Source organism: Haemaphysalis longicornis, unplaced genomic scaffold (genome assembly GCF_048455015.1).
Source record: "Haemaphysalis longicornis isolate Haplotype H1 unplaced genomic scaffold, Haemaphysalis longicornis Haplotype H1 scaffold_9, whole genome shotgun sequence".
NCBI classification, from domain to species: domain Eukaryota; kingdom Metazoa; phylum Arthropoda; class Arachnida; order Ixodida; family Ixodidae; genus Haemaphysalis; species Haemaphysalis longicornis.
The window spans coordinates 62,806,968-62,828,645 of NW_027526460.1; the positions used below are offsets into that span (position 1 = coordinate 62,806,968).

Consider the following 21,678-nt stretch of genomic DNA (forward strand, 5'->3'; position numbering starts at 1 on the left):
CGTTAAAAACGGTGTCAGTATGATTCTAACGAGGCAATCTTTTGAATAAACCAAACTTGTGTTTTGTCTGCATGGCCCCTTTAAGGCAGAGTGCTTATGCTTGCTCTCAGCAGTGCCACAGAAAGAGCCCCGCCTCACCTTGAAGTCGTCTTCGCTGAACCCAGCCTGCTCCAAAGCCAGGGCCTTCAGAGATGGGAGGTCTTGGGAGCGGAACAGCCGGTTCAGCAGAAGGTAGATCAGCGGGCTCTCTCGTGACGTCTGCAATGAACACAACACCGTCGGTCAGTCCAGAAATGAAAGCTGACGAGACGTACTGCAGTACAACGGACAATTGGGCTAGTTGGTAGCTGTTCATCTTGAAGGTGGAAGCGCTCACAAAACAGGGACGAAAGCAGAAAAAACATAGGCGACAAGGCGCTAACTCGCAACTATTTGTTTATTGGAAAGAAACACAAATATATACAAATAGTTTCGAGTTAGCGTCCCTGTTTTGTGAGCGCTTCCACCTTCAAGACTAACGAGATGTACGTTTAGTTATACACCTACAGAAACTCAGATTTGTTTTTGTTTCAGTTCTCTTTAAACCACACACACACCACCCTGCCAGTAACTTAACGTCAGACAACCACCAGTGCTTATTGTGACTACGCAAATGGCTTGAGCACTGTTTGTGCCGTCAAAGATCGTTCACACTCTTACTAAATCAGTATTTTGTTAGCACAGTCAACCTGCACGTTGGAGTTGCTTGTATTTGTCAAGCCTGTTTGTTACTTCACCCTGCCAGTAATTCGCCTAGCCATGTTGTGCAGTATGGGGGCTCCCGACTCTCTCCCTTGACTTCTACTACTGAAAGCTGCACATCAGAGACTCTTTTTCTGGCACTCATTGGCTGAGGAACCGTCCTCCTACAGACAAACCATAATTTAGTGACACTTGGCTGTGACAAACACTTCTTGTCTATCAGATTTCACGGTGCCCAGCACTCCTAACAAGATAAGAAAATCAACCCCCAAAATTGCGACCCTGAATTTCGCACCCATGTAAACCAATCACTGCTGGCACGGTCACAGTGACATGCTTTTGTGTGCAGGCACGAAGGCTAAGGTAGCGATATCCAGATCTTTTTGATGTAGGCAGTTCCGAAACTCCACCTCAAAAAACGGCCCGACTTTGGGTCGTGCATACGGTGGCGCCATCGCGGCAACCGCACGCACTATAAAAAAAAAAAAGAAAGACACAGCAAATATTCAAACTGACAATTTAACGGTAATCTTTATTTTAAAGGTACATAATTTTTTATTTTTGTACTTTCCTAAGTTATTCATCGCTTTATAAATTGCGGTTTCTTATCGAGATTGTTTCTGCATCTGCACAACTGCCTCGAGCGGTTAACGCTTCTGCGGGCACTCTGGCACAACTAAGGTCCGACCTGAAGTACTAAATTTGCAGTTGTCGCTCGGCCTACATCACACTGTATGCCAAAACTAATCCAGTAGCTGATCAAGTTGTTCTAATTAATCTTTTGAAGATTGTATAAAGCTGTCGAAGATAATTCTTAACTCTTTTTCTTTTTGCCACCGGAAGACCGCACACGACGCGCAGCAGACGACAACCCATCTTGCTGGCCACACGGTCGAACTTTTTTACTACTCTTGGTTTGAATGCATATAAAACACTTGCGTGGTTGAACTCCTTGGGATTTTTCAGCAAAACAAATTCACATAGCTCCCAAATACTGTTTTTCGCCCAGGCTGTCGAGCGGCGAACCACATTGTAGAGTTTATTTTGTCACCAACAAATGGCGCCACTGTACGGGAAAAATCCAAAACAGTGGACCAATCGGAGGGCCACCTATTGATGCATGGGGCCTATGGGGAGTTTCGCAACTCCTATATTTATTTATTTATTCAAGATACCCTCATGGCCCCAGGGGCATTACTGAGGGGAGTGGTACATGAGCAGTACAACACAAACGAAAATAACAACAAGACAAAGTATAAAAAGAGATAGTAATAAGCCAAAAAATCTTGAAGCATGTTCATACTCGTACGAAAGCGCATACACAAAACAAATATGATATGACTGATAAAGTACTGTAGTGTAATATATGGCACATTGTACATAAGGTTTGATGGAAACATAGGCAGAAAGGAAAGAAATACGTCACTCAGCTGATAGATTACAGATTATTCAAACGTCTTTTGAATTCATCAAAATAGTTTATAAACGCTATTGAGACTGGTAGGTGGTTCCACTCTGATGCTGTGTTGCAACTCTGGCGATACCCACTCTGGTATCTCGCAGAGTAACTCTCAGAATAACTCAGAGTAACACTCAGGTAACTCTGGCGATACCCACCTGGAAAAGCACGATGAGGCCGCCGTACCAGGACGCCCGACTCAGGTAGTGGGCATACTTCTTCTCCTTGTCGCTCAGCCCCTCGAAGGCGACCTTGGCGTCGAGCTTCAGGAAAGGAGTCTCGTTGGAGTACACCTCGTCCGACATGTCTCCTGCAATCGGGGAGAGTAAACAAAAGCAACAGCGCACAGGTTCTAGTTGAGGTCAAAACACTACGCACGTCAATGATTGACCCCATTTCAAAGTGCTTCTTCTTCTTTAAATCCCACAGATTATTTCCAAGCGAAAGGACTGCAATGTCACCCAAATATTAGCTGGAAAACTTCTCAACAGCAGATGTACGAGAACAGTGGCGAAGACGGCATTGAAGTGGAATTGAACTACAACGGCAGCTGCTTCGGAAACGTCAAAGAAAAAAAATTAAGATGGACACAGCTTAGCAGATAATTGCAATGCAAGACAACATTCAATGCAAATTGTAACAGCAGAGCTGTTAGGCTCTTTGTTGCACCGTGAATGAACAGGAAATACCAATAAAATACCGAGCGTGCGTACCCACGTGGGGGATTGGCCAGGAATCGGGCGTAAGGGTGACAATGCGCCTTCTACGTAAAACTGTAAATTAGAAACTTAAGCATAAAAATGAAGAAAGAGCGCATAATCAATAACAAGAATTGGTAGAAAAAACTTTTAGGTAGAGGTTGGAATAAAAGAATGAGTTTTCTCAACAGGAATAGAATAAAAGCTAGCAGGGCAGGCACTTAGTCTCAGACACGTATCCAGGCTTGCACGTGGGCTTGCACCACGTAAGGGGATTGCAAAAAGAAACAATATTGAGCGCACATGCCAGTCAGTATTTGAGTGAACAGCGCCACCAACATCATGACTGTCATCTGCTCCTGATGTCCCTCGCCCCGCATTGCTAGGTGCAACCACCTGCACTCAAAACTTAGAGCCGCCGTGGCGACCAAAGAAGATCTGGACACCCCAAGAAGAGGCGGTTTATCAGGAAGCGTGCCGCGCTACCAGGTGAGAATGCTATTTCCCAGAAGAGCAAGTAGTAGTGCAGGTCTTCAAAAGGGAGGGAGCGCTTGACGGAAACTTCGCAGCAGCGGGTGATGACGTATACAAAGACTAAAGTGGCCACTGTACAAATTAAGAAAGCAATTATATACTTTACTCCGCATTTTATTTCGTCTTCCGTTGGCGAGCACCATATTATACACAGGGTAAATGATTCTCGGTGACTTATACGATGCTAATTGAGTTTAGCTTAGTGAGACCAACACAGCTCTGCTGTGGCATAAGGCTGGCACCGTGGTGCAAGCTAGCTTTGATTTTCATTTTTTCGGTAGAATCAACAAACATTGCTTTCATTTTAACTTCTTGCAAACCTTCGTAAGATTGTGTCAACATCAGTACAAAAAAAAAAAAAAAAAGACCGTGGAAGCTGGAAGCTGCGCAAAATTTTACCAAATGTACCTAGTTCAAAAAACTAAACATCCATCTTCCTGGAACACGGTAGGGTATGGCAGGCAGCCCATGAAAGGTTTAGTATGATGGCACTCGCACAACCACTGGGCTGGCTAACCTTATCACAGCCAAATCTTACCACTCAAAAATCATTTCATCCTTGAAAGGTGCCTGTTCGCGTTGCAATTTAGAACAATTCCCTGGAGTGAGATGAGGCCTGTGGGTGTTTGGGACATTAAGAATGTGCCTGCCAAAGGACCAAGCACTGCCGATACACCGGCAAGGCAGCACCACCTTTGAGCGAATTGAACGTTTCAGTGGGAGTGAAAAAGCTAACTTTTTTCCCAAATTGTATGAAGCCACTTGATGTATCACTCCATGGCACCGAATGAGTGGACATTATCACTACGTCCCAACATGCCCATTCCGTACCTAGTACACACTGTCTTTGCTGCAATCACCTGATGGAGCACGACCAAAACACTACGAGATGGCAGAAAGTTGTCAACGCAAGAAAACAGGCGTTATCTTAAGAGTACATACAATGCAATAAGGCGGTTAAACAGAAAATAGGGCACCACAGTCTTCGCACTATATCCACACGAATGCACGAACCACTGCCGTGACTTGCAACCCTAGCTCCTGCAACAATAGAGCCTCTCCAATCTTGACGTACCTGCTCACAGCTACGGCGATAAAGAACAGAGAGCAGAGTCTGTTTGCTCTCTCCAGCTATCAGCGGCTCGGGGAAAGACGTCTAACGATTCAGAACCATGACTGACGGGCGCAGATGGGTAAAAAATATTACTCGAAGTGGGAATAAAAACAGAAGATCGGTGCGAAGCGTCGAACAATTCCGACCACGGCAACTCACAAGCTCAGATGGGGTAAAAGTGTTTCTCGAAACTACGATAAATACTGCGGCTTTAAGAGAGGAGGGGAAACATTTAGACCATGGCCCAGAGATCCAGATGGGCAAAAGTATTGCTCTATCCGGCAGCAAAAAAAAATGATGATGAGAGGCTTCTCCAGGCATATGGCATGGACTTAGCAGTAGTACACGCTGCCTCACAGAGAATTTTCCCGTATTCTTTTTTATCTATTTTCCCCACCGGGAGCACCAATTTAGTAATTGCTTAACGAGGAGCTAGAGAAACCACGAGTCATCGTAAAACATAATCCCTCGGTCGATAAACTCTCCTGCCAACATTGTGGCCTCGATCGTAAACACCGAGTAAACAGGACGATCTCGTATCCTGTCGGGAGCGATGTGCTGGAAAAGCCGTTGACGATATCGCAGCCCAATTAAACTGAAGTCTATGAACGGGCTGGCTCAGAAAGCGGTTCCGAAAGTGCCCCAACACGGGGAATAAAAGGTTGGCAGCAGAAGTGACAATGCAAATTTTTCGATACCGATGACATGCCGGCCAGTCCGGGTGTACACGCGACTTGCCTACCTTTTAGTGACGGTGCTCCGATCGAGGGATCGACTTCCCGGACGAGATCGTCAATGGGCTACGCTGCGCTGTAAGAGTACGAACAGGCAGCGAAACCGGCAAAGTTTTAGCAAATGTTACGTAGCTGAGACGGCACGGACCACAAACAAGAGAGACCGCCAGGGAGCCGGCCGGCGTCACGAGATGATGAGAGGGAAAGACGGAAACCGCCGGCAGGCGATTAACGATGTTGTAAATTGAAAGCGGAAACAGGAGTCGCGTCTTACAATGTTTATTTCCAGCCAAATTGATACTGCCGTTCTTTCGAGAGAGCCATTCAAATTTTTATTGCGTTTTCATTTACTAATCCAGTTACGAAGGCGCTGACTTGCGCTGACTTTACAGCTCGTCGATGACGTCACGCCCATCGATGACGTCACGGCCCATTGATATCCGCGCTAGAATCCTCCCTGTTCTGTGGCGCTAGTTTTGATTTATGGCAAACAAAGACTCAAACCAGGCTTGCTGCGTTGCGCGTACGTGTGCAGGTTCCGAGTGTGTCAAGGCATTTTGGCTTAATTGGCAAAAATTTTGGCAAAAATTGGCTCCAGAAGCATGCATGCATGCACGCCTTTAAGCGAAGGCGTATCGTAGCCCATGGAGGAAAGGAGTTCCACCGATTTTCGCGAGCTGCGCGCGAAGTCGACCTCGAAACGTCATTAGACGAATGAAGGCTGAAAGACGCTGGGCGCGTGCTCTGCGGAGTGAACGACAGGCACCCTCAGTTTCACAAAAAAAAATTACACCATGTTCCCGTGGGGAACCATGAGGAGGATGCGAAGCATCATAGGGGTTCTGTGTAGGTCCCATTGCCGTTATGTTGTTTCATTTATCGGAGCACGAATGGGAACGTCGTGGGAACACCCATGTAGAGTCAGAGAAATGTAGAGACAGCGAAGAGACCGACACCGGCGTTACCTGATCGAACACCTCCTGGTTCTCGTGTTTCTTTATTGCGTGTTCCCGCTCCTACCCCGCTGCCCGCCCTCTTCTCTGGTTGAGCTGCAAGGCTCGTGGCGCTTCCCGCCACAGCTTTCCCACGGGAAATTCGACATCCTCCTCTTTCAGTTCGTCGTTTCCGTTGACGTTCAGCTTCACGTGCCTTCGTTGTATCAGTAGCTTCTTGACGTAGTTTGAATGAGTCAAGGACATAAGGCGCGTTCGTAGCACTTGCTCCTGTCCCGGTTTTGTAGCGCAGTGGGAAGAGTGCCACGTACCTCCCGTTGCTGCCACAGAGTCGTGGGATCGAAACCCGGCGGCGCCACTAACTATTTCTTTTTTTTATAGTGTAGAGGGAGAGGTGCGGACGCCGGACGGTCGACTAAGAGATGCTTTGCATCTAAAATGACGTGTGGCGAGAGCACAGGCATTACACATAGTCTATGGATCCAACCCCAAAACTGTGTACACGGACGTTGCAGACTAGGCTCGCATGGATACGATGACAGCTGTCGTCACCACATACATCGAGCACGTCGCCAGTGTCACACTTACTAAAATTAACACTACCGAAACGGAAGAAGCAGTCATCGCTCTTGCCATTGCCCACACCCTAGCCGATACAATCATTACTGACTCAAGCAGCATGCCGAAGCTACTTACGCGGAAGAATATCACGACCAGCTCCAAGAATCCTTCTCTTGCGACCCCCTCAACGCAGGATCCGTCTGGTTTGGGCCCCTGCCCACTCTCCCTTCGCGGCAATGTCATGGCCCGCACGACAGCCCGAGAATTAGCCTACCGGGCACTGCGAGACGACTGGCTTCAAGCGGCTCATCCCCTAGTCACCTACCAAAGCATCACACAGCACTGCAAGCTGAGTAGGCAACAGTATCCTCCTGCCCACCCGTCGCTCACCAAGGAACAGGAGCATAAACTCAGGCTTCCACGCCTATCTAAACGTCACGCCATCAATCTCACCCTCCACAGCGCCACCTGCTCGCACTACAGTGAGATCTGTACCCTGTACCATGCTGTGTGGGCCTGCCAAAAATCCCAAATATTCGCCCAATCCCCAACCCTTCCCCTGAGCAGCGGGAGAGAGAATTGGCCAGCACCAACAGCGAAACTCAGCTTCGGCTGGTGGAACGTGCGGAGAAGGCAGCAAGCTCCAATGGGATCCTGAAATCAGGAATCAGACGATATTCTCTCTCTTTCTCTTTTTTTTTTTTTTTCGCAAAATAAAGTTTACTCTTTCTCTCCGCCGCCGGTGGTGGGGAGAGGAGTGAAGCCCCAATCACGTTGCAAGCCACATCCCGTGGCCTTGTTGATAAGGCTGTATCTGTAGCCGCATCGCTGTCAGCGTCGGCAGCCCATGGCTTTCCAAAACAGTCTCTCTACGCTTCGCTTGCTCGACAGTGCTGGAGCTGTGAACGTTCGTAGTTTCAAAGACGCAGAAGATGCTGAGGTCGGGAAATTTGAGTGGCGCAGATATCAGACATGATATCTAGCAGTGCCATCATAAAAATTTCGAAACTGGTGCCATGAAGAGTAATCAAGTACCACGCGCTTGGTAGCTTGCTGTCAAATTCGAGCCTCGATTTACACTGTGTTGCTCCGACAGACTTACGGTGTTGTTCTCACTGAGCAGATGTTCGCTGCGACCTTTGAATTTTTACTGCAGAAAAACATTAGCAGCACAAGACAAAATGGGAGAATCTCTTTGCAAGGGAGCTTGAGAAGCAGCACCCAACTTACAATATGCTACCATTCTGCAATATACACATATCGGGCGGTTTGGACCAGACGCACGCAAGCGACCTTACATTTCTTTTCGCCCACATATTCTAAAAGCATTGCTGCCTTGCCTTCTTCCTCAATCACTTACCCTCATCTGCGAAAAATGAGGGCGCCATGAGCAAGTAAAAGGCAAATACACTTTAAAGTCAGAAAACTCTACGACTTGCAATGCTTTTCAAATGCGAGAGCATTTACAGGGCCAACAAACTTCCAAGATCTGCACATCTGTTAAAAGACACGACCTATTTAAGGATGCTTTAAATAACTTTGAATAAATCCCCACTCAGTACCCAAATTGCATACCTTAGAGTGCTTTTCATGATGTTCATGGTATTGATTAAGACCATATTTATTTTATATATGCTTGAAATATTGCCGAATGAATTCACCACTGTGCACCTGAATTGTACTTTTTCAGTCCTCTACCAAAGTGTTTTATTCTTGCTGTTTAATTACAAACAGTGCAGCTGTAATCAATTTGTTATTGTTGTAACCCCTGCCCTCAAAAATTTACCCATACCCTGAGAATAAACTAAATGAAATGAAATGAAATATGTCTACAGCTGACAAATTAACTCTTTTCCTCAGCCTTGTCTTGCAGCCTGATAGGTGCATAAAGACTGAATCAGGCAAAAATAACTGGGACAGGGGCTCACGTGAAGACCATTCCTGGCTTACACCTCATGACCTCCACAAGACAATACACAAACATGAGTGCAGCTCACAAGAATGAGTGACGGAAGTGACAGGGGTGTTTATGTGTTATAGCAGGCAGTGAGAAAACAGCCTGAATTTAAAATCCATCACTTGCCAGCACCCCTCGTTACATCCCAGAAATGACACTAGAGAGACACTGAAAAGCTTAGCCAAGCAAAGTGTTTGAATTTTGAGTCACGGCCTCATATTGAAGCACTTCTCATCGCAGACCTCACCATGACCTACCGTTGATGCTGAAGCAGCGATCGGCGAAGGTCGACACAGCTTTTCATTTCCAGCAAATTTGCATTTTCAGCTGACAGGCATCGGTAAAGCCACAGAGTAGAGCTGGGATAGATATCCGGTCAAATAACTAGTGACACATTTTGTCACATTCCATGTGGCGCACCTAGTCAAAGATGTATGGACTCTCGTCCGCTCTTGCCGTTGTGCCCTCTAGTAAACTCATCCCTTCGTTGCTGAACTAGACACAGTTCTTGTTAATTCACTTGCCAGGAGTCGTCTTGGTCGTCAAATGGCTCCCATGAATGCTGTCGTGTTTAGAAGGCAGATTCATAGGCAGCCCAGCAAGCGGTCTATTAAAATATGTGAACAGGCAATTAAGCAACAAGTGTCTATAATCCAGCTGCCGTGGTCATTAATGCCTAGGCATGCACGTCAACACATGCAGTACACAGTGCCACAAAAAAAATGTTTAAAATACGCTTGATGCGGCTTAAAAGTTAAAAGTATGTGAGAAGCAGCTTTAACACTGCAGAAATATGTTTGTGGAATACTCTGCCTAAAAGTGGCAGCAAGGTTGGTGAAACATAGACAGTAAAGCAGACTAAGTCAATGGAGGCTTCTGACGTCTTCTTGAGCTATCTGCTGTGCTGTCTTAACATAAGCAGGGGTGAGACAGCCCAAACAGATTTGGGAGCAGTTTTCGGAGCAGCAAAATTTCGATTTTGGAGCAGAAGAATCTTGATTTGGAGCAGTTAGGGACATTTATTACATCGTCTTGTGAGCTTAAAAAATCATTATTTCAGCAATTTGCAGGGTCAAGTGCACATTTCAATCAGTTTTGAATACACAGAACACTCAAACAGCCTTACCTGAAAGAGTTTTTAAGAGTATCACAAAGTACTAACTGCACTACCTTTTTCCTAACTGGTGATACTTATTGTGTTGCGCCTGCACGCAACACTGACAACAAAACTGCCGTTAACATTAGAGAGTTTTAGCAGTCCGTCTGTTCTGTTAGTTACTTTGTTACCGGGTTTACCAAACCGGTCTGCGCCTGCGCGCGTGGAAGGGCGAGGAGGCGCGGACAAGGCGAAGGCAGGTCCGCGGAACTAATCCCCCTACGGCTACGAATTCCCAAGTGCCCAGACGAGTCCCGGTGAGCACGGTAACTACGTAAACGACGGAACAGACGGACTGCTAAAACTCTTATCAAATTTAAGGGCTCCGCAATTGTGGCGTTTTTTTTTTTTTTTGCTGTTTTAATGCTAAAATTATTATTTTTGTAATCCCAGGCTGCGTTGTACGAACGACTGTAGTCACGGCAACAGTTGAGCAGCTTCGAGCTAACGGTCGCATATAGTCCAACCAGCCTACCCGTTTCAGTCCCCGGGGCGCAGATTCACCCTATGGTCATTTGAGTAGCGTTAATGTTTAGCCACCTAGATTTTGGCATTAAAGTTCACTTTGCATACATCAAGTGTTATAGTCGCGTTCTATGGCAACCGTGTAGTCCTGCAGCTATTGGGCGCTGCCTGAACAGGTAGCGGCGCCACAGCACAGCCCGCAACTTTCGTGTCGACCGTTCCATCCCCGAGGCTCGCGATCGCGCTTCGAAGCACAGCAACACCTCAGCATTTTACAACAGCACAACAAGCCAAAAAATTCACTTCACGAACCCGATTATCGACGCGCGCACCGCGTTTCGCACTCAAGGACAAACCACGCCGAAGTCGTAGGCCCCACATTTCAATGAACTTTTTTTCGAGCCACCCAACTTCCCGTAATCTGGCACCAATCTCAAACCATATCCCTGCGTTAACGTCACTGTTCAGAGCCACAACAGATAGAATGAATAGACTGGAACCCAGCTGATAGCGTAAAATAAACCAGGGAAAATATCGGCGATACGCACTGAGCGCGTTGGTAGCAGCCAGATCAGGCGGTGGCCATGTTTGTTGCCACAGCGATGCCTAATCGAGAAGGCCGTTTCAGCGAACCCGGACGAAAAGCGAATCGAGTTTTGGAAGCTATCGCTTGCTTCGTTTCAGTCTTTCTATTTGTGCCATTTCTATGTTTGCGATTGACCGACGATAAAATCGGTGACCGGGATGCGGGAGGCTTTCGTCCCCGCCGAATGTGACATGAGCATCAAAATCCGTGCCGTTGAGGCTCTTCTGGAGCAGTTTGGCGCAATTTTCGCCATTTTCGTGCTTTTGGAGCAGCTTGGCGCAGGAAAATGGAATTGTATCAGAAAGGCGCAATATGCGCAGCTGTCTCACCCCTGCATAAGTTCAAGCACGACCGAAGGCAGCTTGGAACACGTCCTTAGAAATGCTGCAGGATTGAGACAAAACAACTTGCTACCTTTGGAACGTCCTTGCAAGGAGTAGCAAGAATTGAGAAATATGTGAGAGTTTACAGTTACGCATTGCAGTCACCACAACGTGTGCAAGTCCGTCTCTGTCCTCAACATCATTTCTTTCGCGCTGACATCTAACCTATGACCCAACAAACAAACCTGATGCAACACGTAGGACTTTCTTTAAGAGCGAAGCTCTTTAGCAAATCATAACTTTCCGTGTCCGCAGTTAAAAATACCAAAAAATAGCCATGCGCAGGCACGTGAGTACGGGCCTCGCGGCGACCACCCGCCAGTTAAAACCAAGAAAATGCCTAACGCTCACATTTCACTTTGGTGTTTTACCAGTTCCTATGGAAAAGGGAACAAACACATTTTTTTCTAATGCCCCACCAGCAAATATACTCTTATAAAAATATATAAGAAGCTTTTCTACAGCATCTATACTTTCTGGCATTTGAATACTGTAGTACCTTGCCATTTATAACCATTTATAAGGTTATAAGACCATTTATAACGTGGCCGGATATAGTGGGGACTGGATATAGCTTGGGTTTTACGGTCCACGGGTAGGCCGCCCATAGAACTCAATGCATAAGCATAGCGCTTATAATGCAGTTACCTGAAGCACTATACCATTTAAGTGTGGTTTTTTTGGCGGGTCCGCTGATCAACCGGCGCCGCTGAGGCATTGTTTTAGGGCCGCAAAAAAAGAAAGCGAGAAAAGGTGGATTCAACCATTTGACGCAGCCGGAACTCCCTTCTCTCCTCCAACTTAAATACAGAAAAAAAGAAAAAAAAAGGGCACCCTTTTCCTTCAGTTTGAGTGCACTGTTTGCACTTTCGTGATAACCACAACTGCCCTGGCTCTCGGCACTCCTTTGAAGATAGCACTCCTCACCCCCCTCCTGACACGGTAAGTTGCTGCGAGGAGGTTTCCACTAACTGTATGTTGTGCTGATAAGCAACTGCCTTCGGCATCATGAATGCAAGGTTCAGATGAAAAAAACAAAAACAAACAAAAAAAACAGTTTGCATTTTTATCATGTTCTCTTGCCGGCATAAGCCGACTGCTTCCCTCTCTGTGACACCCGTTCTTCTAGACGCCAAACGCAGATCCTTCAAAGCATAAACACAAAGTACAAGTTACAGCGACGCTGCCGGTTTGTAAGGCCACGCAGCAGCGTAATTGCGGGGAAAAAAAAAAAGACGAAATAAAGAGCATACCTCTGTTTTTACGTGGCTTTCGTTTAAGTAATGATAAACAATGAATGATTGAAAGGCAGCTTGCGATATGGTTGGGTTCGTGCACGTTTTGAAATTATAGTGCGGTACCGCTTAGTGTTGATCTTCGTGGCTCCCATGACATTCATTGTAGGCGGTCTACACTGTACTTCAGTTTCACATTTCAAAGAAGGCATTCCAAAAATTAGGTTTGACTTCATAGGCCCCCTTTAGAAAGCAACACACACGTTCAGGTTTGGCAACATTTGGGCTCAGTGTCACATAGCAGGCTTACACTCGCCAAATGCACAGGGTTCCCTGCAATTTCTCTCGCGTGTCAGTACACAAGCACTGATGTGACAAACACTCAACGCAACAGGCATCAGCACCGAGATCAATTGGCCTAGTTGGTATTCCATGGTTGTGTACACCTATGTGTCGCGTGCTTTTACAGTCCCTGTCTATTTTTTTACCCGCCGCAGCGGCTCAGTGGCTAAGGCGTTGAGCTACTGAGCCCAGTTGCGGCGGCTGCTTTTCCGATGGAGGCGAAAAGCAAAAACGCCCATGTGTTCAAGATTTTCAGCCACATTAACGATCCCCAGGTGGTCAAAACTAATCCGGAGCCCTCCACTACGAAGTTCCTCATCGCCTGTGTAGCGTCGGCAGGTTAAACCTCACAATCAATCAATCAATCAATCCCTGTTTGTTCTTTGCGCTCAACTGTACCGAGGCATCAGCAATGCGGCAATCAAACTGCTCGTTACGGCTGCAGCATGAAATCATTCGCCCGGCCAAACAAGAAGTCAACAAGCTTTCTGCGCTGTGTTAATGGGCTGCAAAGATGCGTGTGCAGTGACAAAGCCATCTTTTTGCACCGGCGCCAGGTCTGGCAAAAACAAACTATTGTGGAAGAAAAGGTGTTGAGGTCGGCTCTAAGATAGTGGCCTCACGGAGTCCCGAAATTCTTTTGAGGACTCCCATTTGGAAACCAGCAGACTACACCGACGGTGAAATAATCGCACCTGATTACCAGCTACTTCTACGGGTCGCGCATTGTGCCAAACCAAGCACGCAGGACTAAGAGGCAAGGGAAGTGACTTCACCAAAAGGATGCAACAAGGACAGCACACAAGGACATTACTTCAGTGCCCTTGTGCACGATCACAGTCGGGCACAGATTTTAGTTGATTAGTTGAAGGTAGGTCAGAGAAATGTGACTAGAGAGAAAAGGTGGAGGAGGAGGAAGAGTAAAAAAAGGTTCGGCTGGTATACATACTATATGGAGAGCGGTACTCCCTCTGTTCATGGCCATCATCACCATCGCCCTCTAGTTCATCGACCTTCAAGCCTAACCTTTCGCCGCCTCCAGCGGGCTGAAACAACAAACGGGCATCGTTCACCAGTGTCAAAAACCACACCTGCCGCACACCTATGGCCGGACAGTTTCTGACACGGGCAATTCAACAGGCAGCGGGGGCAGGGGGGAAAAACGCACATGCGCAGTGAAGGGAATCAAGCGCTGGGCATACAGTGGCTGCCAAGATTTTGTTCCAGAGTGCACTTCAAAAATAATAAAATGGCCTTGTCAGCATTCCATACATGGTAGTGTACAGTGCCCTTGTAACTGGTCTTTTCATTCTTTCTGTGACTTTTCGTGCTCGACTCTACCAAGTACGCACTTCAAAGCTTCAGGTGCTCAACAGCTTCCGAATAGTGATTTTGCAAGAATGATGGTGCCTAAATTGAGGCTGGCAATGTGTGCTTCTTACTTCTTTAAGACATGCTTTCTTTTGCAGCAAGAACAAATCTATCAGCAGGATACTGAGAAGGGGAAAAAATATGAAGGAATATGTGCTGGTACAAGTGCCTTTTTTGGGGGGGCTACTTTGCAATAAAGACATGCGGCCATACTTCAAGTCATGATGGAGGGGAGAAGCAGTTGTGTTTGAGCATTGTGCCAAGCAACAGTAAAAAAAAAATGTGCCTCTCTGTTCTTTTCTTCTTTTTTTTTTTTCTGGTACCATGAGCAGTCAGTGAACATACATACTCCAATCTGCCAAGGCTCCCTTTAAGCTTTGCACTAAAAAACAAACTAACCCACTAATTATAACCTTGTGGCTGCAATATGCCTTTATTTGATGCGTGGTAGTTCAATTCAGTTTTAATTTCCTTCAATGCATCTGTAGGACCCGTTCTAAAGCTATATCAACAAAAAATCTGCTCAATAAGAGAACGCAAGTTTAACACTTTGGTCCTACTATGATTCACACATTATTTCATTTCATTTATTGTCACCTTAAAAGCCTGAAGGCAGTACATAAGGTGGGGGCAGTATTACCAGGTTGAATATAGCACACAGTGAACACCAAAGAAGTGCCAATGCTTCACCCAAAAAGTCTCGTGATAACAAGTTAGTGAGGTTTAATACAGCCTGGAAATCCATTCAGTGCAATGCAAGATTTGCAAAATTTCTATTTTTTGACATATAACACAGATCTAAGGCGGACCCAACGAAAGTACAACAGAGCCGGCACTAGCTCAACTTGCATATACCAAGTGTTCGTTCCCGGGTTTCAAATGTTTAGAAATCTGAGCGGGAAAATCTGGTTTTAATAGTGCATTTGCAGAAATAAGTTATACTTTCATAAGCAATAAACTACTACTCAGTACCATTGTTATTCCCCGACACGCAAACAATTTTGACATAGCTAACTAGCTCCAAACAACTGGTGCGAGTGCAAAAGATAGGTTGTAGAGCTCGCATTATTCTTTTTTGTAGCCCACTTTCGTCACGGCAAGATCGAGACAGAAATCTGCTTTGTTTGACAACCGCGGATACAGTCAGTGGGGCACTTACAGTAGGCTAGATTATACTACCACAAAGTTTGGCTTTCCTGCATAACGCACATGTTAGCAGCGAAGCACCCTTTGGAGGCTTTCTAACGTGCACGCCAGCACAAAACTTTACGAAACCTGCCCCTAGTAGTTGTCGTTACAAAAAAAAAAAAACTGCAATGCCTGGAGCTCAGAGAAATTTCTGCCTCAGCTTAGTGTAATAGTGCTAATGAAAAAAAAAAAAAAAAAAGAAGAACCCAATACAGCCATTTTCATGTGACAGATATGCACAATAATTGAGCCACAACTTGGTTCAGCTCCCTTGTCCTCTAAAGGCTCTGCCACAAAATCTCAGCTAGTCAAAACAAAACAGAACAAAAAATGGGACAGAGTAAACAAACATACACAATGCTTGTGTACATCGTTTTTTTATTCTGTCCCCTATTTTGCCTGTTGTGTTCCGACATGTACCACCTTGCCCAAATACAAACATCACATCAGCTAGCTTTGAGCGGAAGGAAGCCTTGTTTTTCAGGCTGCCTGTGACAAGTGGTACTAAAACGTAAACAAGGGAGGGCTTGCTCAGCAATGTGTGCATACCAGAGGAAAAAAAAGTTCTTCAAAGAGAGAAGATAAGAAGCCAAAGGGCCCACTGGGCTGTGCACATGCTTTGATGAATGCAATGACAAAAACCCAAACCAATGGGCTGGGAAACAGTGCCGAGAAGAGCCCTCCTAGTTGGTGACTACTCGCCACAAAGCAGCTACTTTGTCACAGCCTGGGACACCAGATCAGAGCAACTGGTCAGCAAACAGGCTTGGAAAAACACAATTAAGTGCAATAACTTTGCCGCATGCCACAAGAAAGCCTAGAAGCTTTGTCAGGTGGCAAAGCTGCACAAGAAACACCACAATGATTGACTACGGGGGTCAAATAACTGCCTTTATTGACTTCCTTCTGTCATTTTTTTGGGCGGGGAGCACATACTAACAGACGATGAGGATAACTTTGTTTAATCAGCTGTCCTAAGGGCGATTTACAATGCAGTTCGATGACACCGAGATGGAAATGTGTTTCACGGATGTGGCTAGATGTGCGAGTAGGCCTAGAAGCCCTTGCTATAGAGCCACTCCTTTACCTCGTCCACATAGGCACCCTTGTAGCCGACGTACGAGCCGAGTTCATGGATCTGAGAGAGCACCTCTTTGCCAGCCAAACTCTCCAGGTGTTTCTTCAGTTCATCATGAAATGCCTGCGTCGAGGAAGACAGCAAATGTCCGATCAGGGCGCACTCAGTTGTCCCCTTACTCACCAAGGCAGCCATTATAAACTGCGCATGACTCGCTTGTCCCGTTGTCCTAGCGCTTCAATTCTTTGTCAAGATCAAGACAGAAATCTGCTTTATTTGACAACTGCGGATGAGGTCAGCGGGGCACTTACTGTAGGCTAGACTCTACTACCACGTAGGTGGTTTTCCTGCATAATGCAGATGTTAGCAGTGAAGCACCCTTTACAGGCTTTCTAACGTGCACGCCAGCACAAAACCTTACGAACCCCGCCCCTATGGGTTGCAACTGTAAAAAAAAAAAAAAAAAGAAAGAAAATGCAATGCCATGAGCTCAGAGAAATTTTTGCCTCAGCCAAGTGTTACTCGACTAATGGAAAAAAAACAAAGAGAGAGAGAGAGAGAGAGAGAGAGAGAGAGAGAGAGAGAAGCCTGCACAGCCATTTTCATGCGACAGACATGCACAATAATTGAGACACGACTTGGTTCAGCTCCCTTGTCCTCTGCATTTCCTCTAAGTCTCCTCTAACTGCGCACGGCAACGACACTTTTGCGCTGTTTACAACAGATTTTCAATTAGTCCGGTTTCACACCCTTTGTGATACAGTCGAACCCCACAATAACCAAACTGTTTGGGAAAGTAAAGAAATTCTCTTGTGCAGGAATTTCGTTGATGCAAGAATGAAACATACATTACAAGAAAATCGCCCGCACACCGAAAATTTATTTCTGAAAGTCAGTTATATTACTTTGCAAGCTTTGCCTCGTACCAATTTCACAGCGCAGCTAGCTCACGATACAAGTGGTTCAATGCAAGTCGTCGTGCATGCCTAATGGTCATCATCATCATCATCATCACCACCAGCCTATCTACGCCCAGTGCAGGTCAAAGGCCTCTCCCATTAATCTCCAATTATCCCGGTCCTGAGCTAACTGTGACCAATTTATCTCCGCAAACTTCTTGATCTCATCTGCCTAGCTAACTTTCTGCCACACCCTGCCACGCTTGCCTTCTCTAGGGATCCACTCTGTTGCCCTTAATGACCGACGGTTATCTTGCCTTCGCATTACATGCCCTGCCCACACCCATTTTTTCTTCTTAATTTCTACTAATACGTCCCTAACACGCGTTTGTTCCCTGACCCACTCTGATCTCTTCTTGTCCCTTAATGTTACACCTATCATCTTCCGTTCCATTGCTCGCTGAGTCGCACTCAATTTAAGTTGAACCCTCTTAGTGAGTCTCCAAGTTTCTGCTCCGTAGGTGAGTACCGGTAAAATGCAGCTGTATTACACTTTGTTCTTCAGGGACAATGGTAGGCTGCCATTCATTATCTGAGAATGCCTGCCAAATGCACTCCACCCCATTCTTATCCTTCTGATTATCTCTGTTGGGATCCGGGGTCAGAACTTGACCAGAGTAGATATATTACCTTATCAGTTCTACTGCCTCGCCACCTATATCAAACTGCTGTGCTGTCCTTAAGTTATTGGTCATTACTTTAGTTCTCTGCATTTTAATTTTCAGGCCCATGGTTCTACTCTTGTTTGTCCAGTGCAGTAAGCATGACGTTGCCTTGCTAAGTAACTCGGGGGACGAATTGCAAAGCCTAATGGTCAAACGCATTTAAAACATCTTGCGGGTTCGCCTTCTCTGCATGTTTCTCTTCTTGGTCCTTAGCCCTGAGCGTGTCCGACCATGCAAGCAAAGTCCAACTTCTTTCGTTGATGGACTTTGCCAGACCGTGGCACCTCGTTGTTCCAGTGCTGTCACAAAACCAAGTGAGTGCTGCTTTGTTGACGACCGGAAAGGCTCCAGCCATCACTGTTTTGCTTTGCGCACCTGCCCTTGCTTTCCAAAAGGGTAGAGCGAGCTGCAGGCGGTTTCAACACCGTGGGTTCCAAACTCGTCGGCGCTATCCCGCCTTCCTCCACTCGGGCGACTGACTTGGGCAATGATGGCTGCCTTATCTTGTAACGATAAAAACTTCCGCTTTTGGGCTGGCAGAGGCATCTTATGAGAGCAAACGTGCCGATCGCCACACACACAACAAAAGCATCGTTACGACTCTGCCCGCCGCTGGGCTTCGTTTCAATACTCCTCGGCTGTGCGGCGAAGCCTCCACTACGTGCGCCTTTCAAACAGGCCCTCCCTGTCGGTGACTCACGCTTGCACGTCTCAAGCCTAGGATCTCTGGCGCTTATCTATCGGCGCGATCAACATTCGATGGCGTGCCGACGCAACACGTGGAGACTTGCCCCAAGGACACAAAAGCCCCGCGTCCGCTGCAGACCTCCTCTCTCCCCTCTCTCGGACTCAGCGTGTGCCGGTACTCCCGACTGCTCACGAACTCTGGAAAGAGTGTTGTGTGTGTCTGTGCCGTTCGTGTCGGGTGCAAAATCTAGAGGGAACGCTTGTTTTGACCGTTAGCGCTTTGGGTATAAATAGACCCCGCCCAAGCGCTGTAGTTTCATTCCTGTTAGAGCAGTGAATCAATGCTGTCACTCTGCTCGAGTCCTGTACTGTAGCCTCGCCCGTCGGGGCGTTGTTCTTTGGCTTCGGCTCACCTCTCGCTATGAAGTAAACGAGTTACGTTTTGCCTATGGCTTCTGGATTTTTTCACGGCTGCAACATTGGCTGGCCGTTTGCTTCAAACCACGCTACCACACGTATGTCGGAGGCGACGGAGCTCGGCTCGGGTTGGCCTTCCCGTACGCAACAGCATGCGCACTGTTCAGCGGTAGCCAGCTTGCATAGCCCAAGCCAAAGCCATGCCATGCGTCAGCACCCTGACCAAAATGGTGTCATCTCCTGGTGGTGTCGTTGTGAGGCTGCTTCCACGGCTGCCTGCTGCACCATCTTTTTCGTACATGTGGTGGCGGCCATGCAAGCAAGCTGTGGCAGAAGTTTACGCACTTGTAGTCCAAAAACAAAATGCATTTGAGCACTTTTTTTGGACACTACTAGCTTCAAATGGGTAAATAAAATGCCGACCGGACTTGCAGCGAGTTTCGTTCATGCGGGATTGCTTTCTGAAAACATTTCGTTGCCGCGAGATATGAAATACATGGGCTTCTACGGACGTTCGCTGAGGGTGCGGAAATATTCCGCTGCCACGGGAATTTCATACTGATGGGATTTCGGTATCGCAGGGTTTCACCGTAGTATGTTGCAATTACCAGTGCAAGGCTGTTTTGAGCCCGTTGCATGACAAGCACAAGACTCTTGCATTTAGCGGCGGTGTCAAATGTCACTTTAGGGAATACAGTCGATCCCGAATATATCGAACTCTATGGGGATCGCAAAATAGTTTGATATATTGATAATTCGATATATAAAATATTTTCTTTTGCATAGGATTTCTAAGGGGATGTTTGGACTGTGCGATAAATACCATAATTCGATATATCTGGGTTCGATATATGCGGGATCGACTGTATCACCCTACCCTCCCTCTAAAGATTGACTTGAACTTATACCCGTGCCACACGTACACAAAAAATGACATTAAGTGCTGAAGACCTTAAGATGCCAAATGACATTAACTGGTCGGGCCGTGCTACACGCGAAAACGCAAAGACATTGAATGTGTTGGGCATGATGGTGATAATGACAAAAAAGAGAATTTCACTCATATTTTAGAAGTCTTTAACGTAGAGAAAAACGTCTTACAAGGGTTAAAAATGTTTGTGAAAAAAACATTATGAGAAATAGTGTTCTCTCAAAAATGGTGTGAGCCATTTCTAAAAGTGGCTTCATCAGCTGCCATCACCTGCCAGTGGTAGCCAAATCGGAAAAATTTAGCATGACGAGTAACACGATGTTTTGCGTTTTGCCACTGTTTTAGTGAACTTCGTCTTCTTCAAAACTTCGCCATCAAGAGTGCACACAAAATCGTCTTATTTTGATGTTCAGCTACATTTCCGCGACAATATTCTGGCGCTGAGAGTTTCGCTGGTTCCATTTCATGCCCATTGCGTTCGAGAGATTTAAGGCGGTCGTGACGGCGAATGAGTTGTGCGGAACTCCTTAAACCAAAAATGACATCAGAGCATTAGATTTTTGCGTGTAGCAGCGAATTAATGGCATTAAAACTGAAAGAATTAAGCACCCAATGTCATTTTTTATCAATGTGTGACACGGGCATAAGATTAGACAAGAGATGAAAAATGAACTAACATGATACAACGCTCACTTATCTTCTCCGTCTAAGTATCGTATCCAAAACTTTCCACTGACACTTGAATAAGTCAAATCGCTGCACTCCAAAGATTTGCAAAAAAAAAAAAAGACTCCTTTGACAAAGTAAAGCCACAAGCAACCATTTCTCTCAAGTCCACTCCAAAGCACACTGCTTTCATCTTTTGCCTCATTCCCTCGAACGATTCTTCCCCTTGGAAAAGAAAAGAAACTTTACGGGAGGCATACGAGAGAGAGAGAGAGAGAGAGAGAGAGAGAGAGAGAGAGAGAGAGAGAGAGAGAGAGAGAGAGAGAGAGAGAGAGAGAGAGAGAGAGAGAGAGAGAGAGAGAGAGAGAGAACACTTTATTTGAGCACTAGTTGGCCTAATGACGAGTGGTGACCAGCGCTTGGAGGGTGCTGGTGACCTGAGCTGTTCGTTCAGCAAGTCCCTGCTGGACTTGAGGGTCCGAGCTGCGTAACGCCGCCTCCCAGTGCTCTTCAGAAGAGATGAGAGGGAATGAGTTGTGGGGGCATTGCCAAATGATATGAGAGACTGTTTTGGTGGCTGCGCAGTCGGGGCATTGGGGAGGAAGGAAATATTGAGGGATAAATTGCATGTAGTCTGGCGCGACAACGGTTTGTATAAGGCGCCAGTATCGTTCCTCTGTGATGGAAAGCGACGAGTGGGGTGGAGGGTAGCGCCGACGAGAGAGGCGGTAGTGGCAGGTAATTGTCAAAACCCCGTCCAATGACAGCCCACCTGAGTTCCCCATTTCAAAGAGCAAC

General features: G+C 46.4%; 1 protein-coding gene across 2 annotated transcripts in view; it reads right to left on the bottom strand.

Annotated features, from left to right (window-relative positions):
- The window catches only part of Dppiii (dipeptidyl peptidase 3), a 63,561-nt gene that overhangs the window by 36,484 nt on the left and 5,399 nt on the right, over positions 1 to 21,678 (bottom strand). Inside the window, exons 4-7 of one of the 2 annotated variants that reach the window (XM_077683220.1) lie at positions 16,565 to 16,678; positions 13,868 to 13,964; positions 2,359 to 2,510; positions 139 to 258 (exon numbers count right to left, since the gene is read on the bottom strand). In XM_077683220.1, the coding sequence (XP_077539346.1) occupies positions 139 to 258; positions 2,359 to 2,510; positions 13,868 to 13,964; positions 16,565 to 16,678 (483 nt within the window). Of the gene's footprint in view, positions 1 to 138; positions 259 to 2,358; positions 2,511 to 5,288; positions 5,486 to 13,867; positions 13,965 to 16,564; positions 16,679 to 21,678 lie in introns of those variants that run through there. The other variant, XM_077683221.1, reaches the window with a different exon arrangement.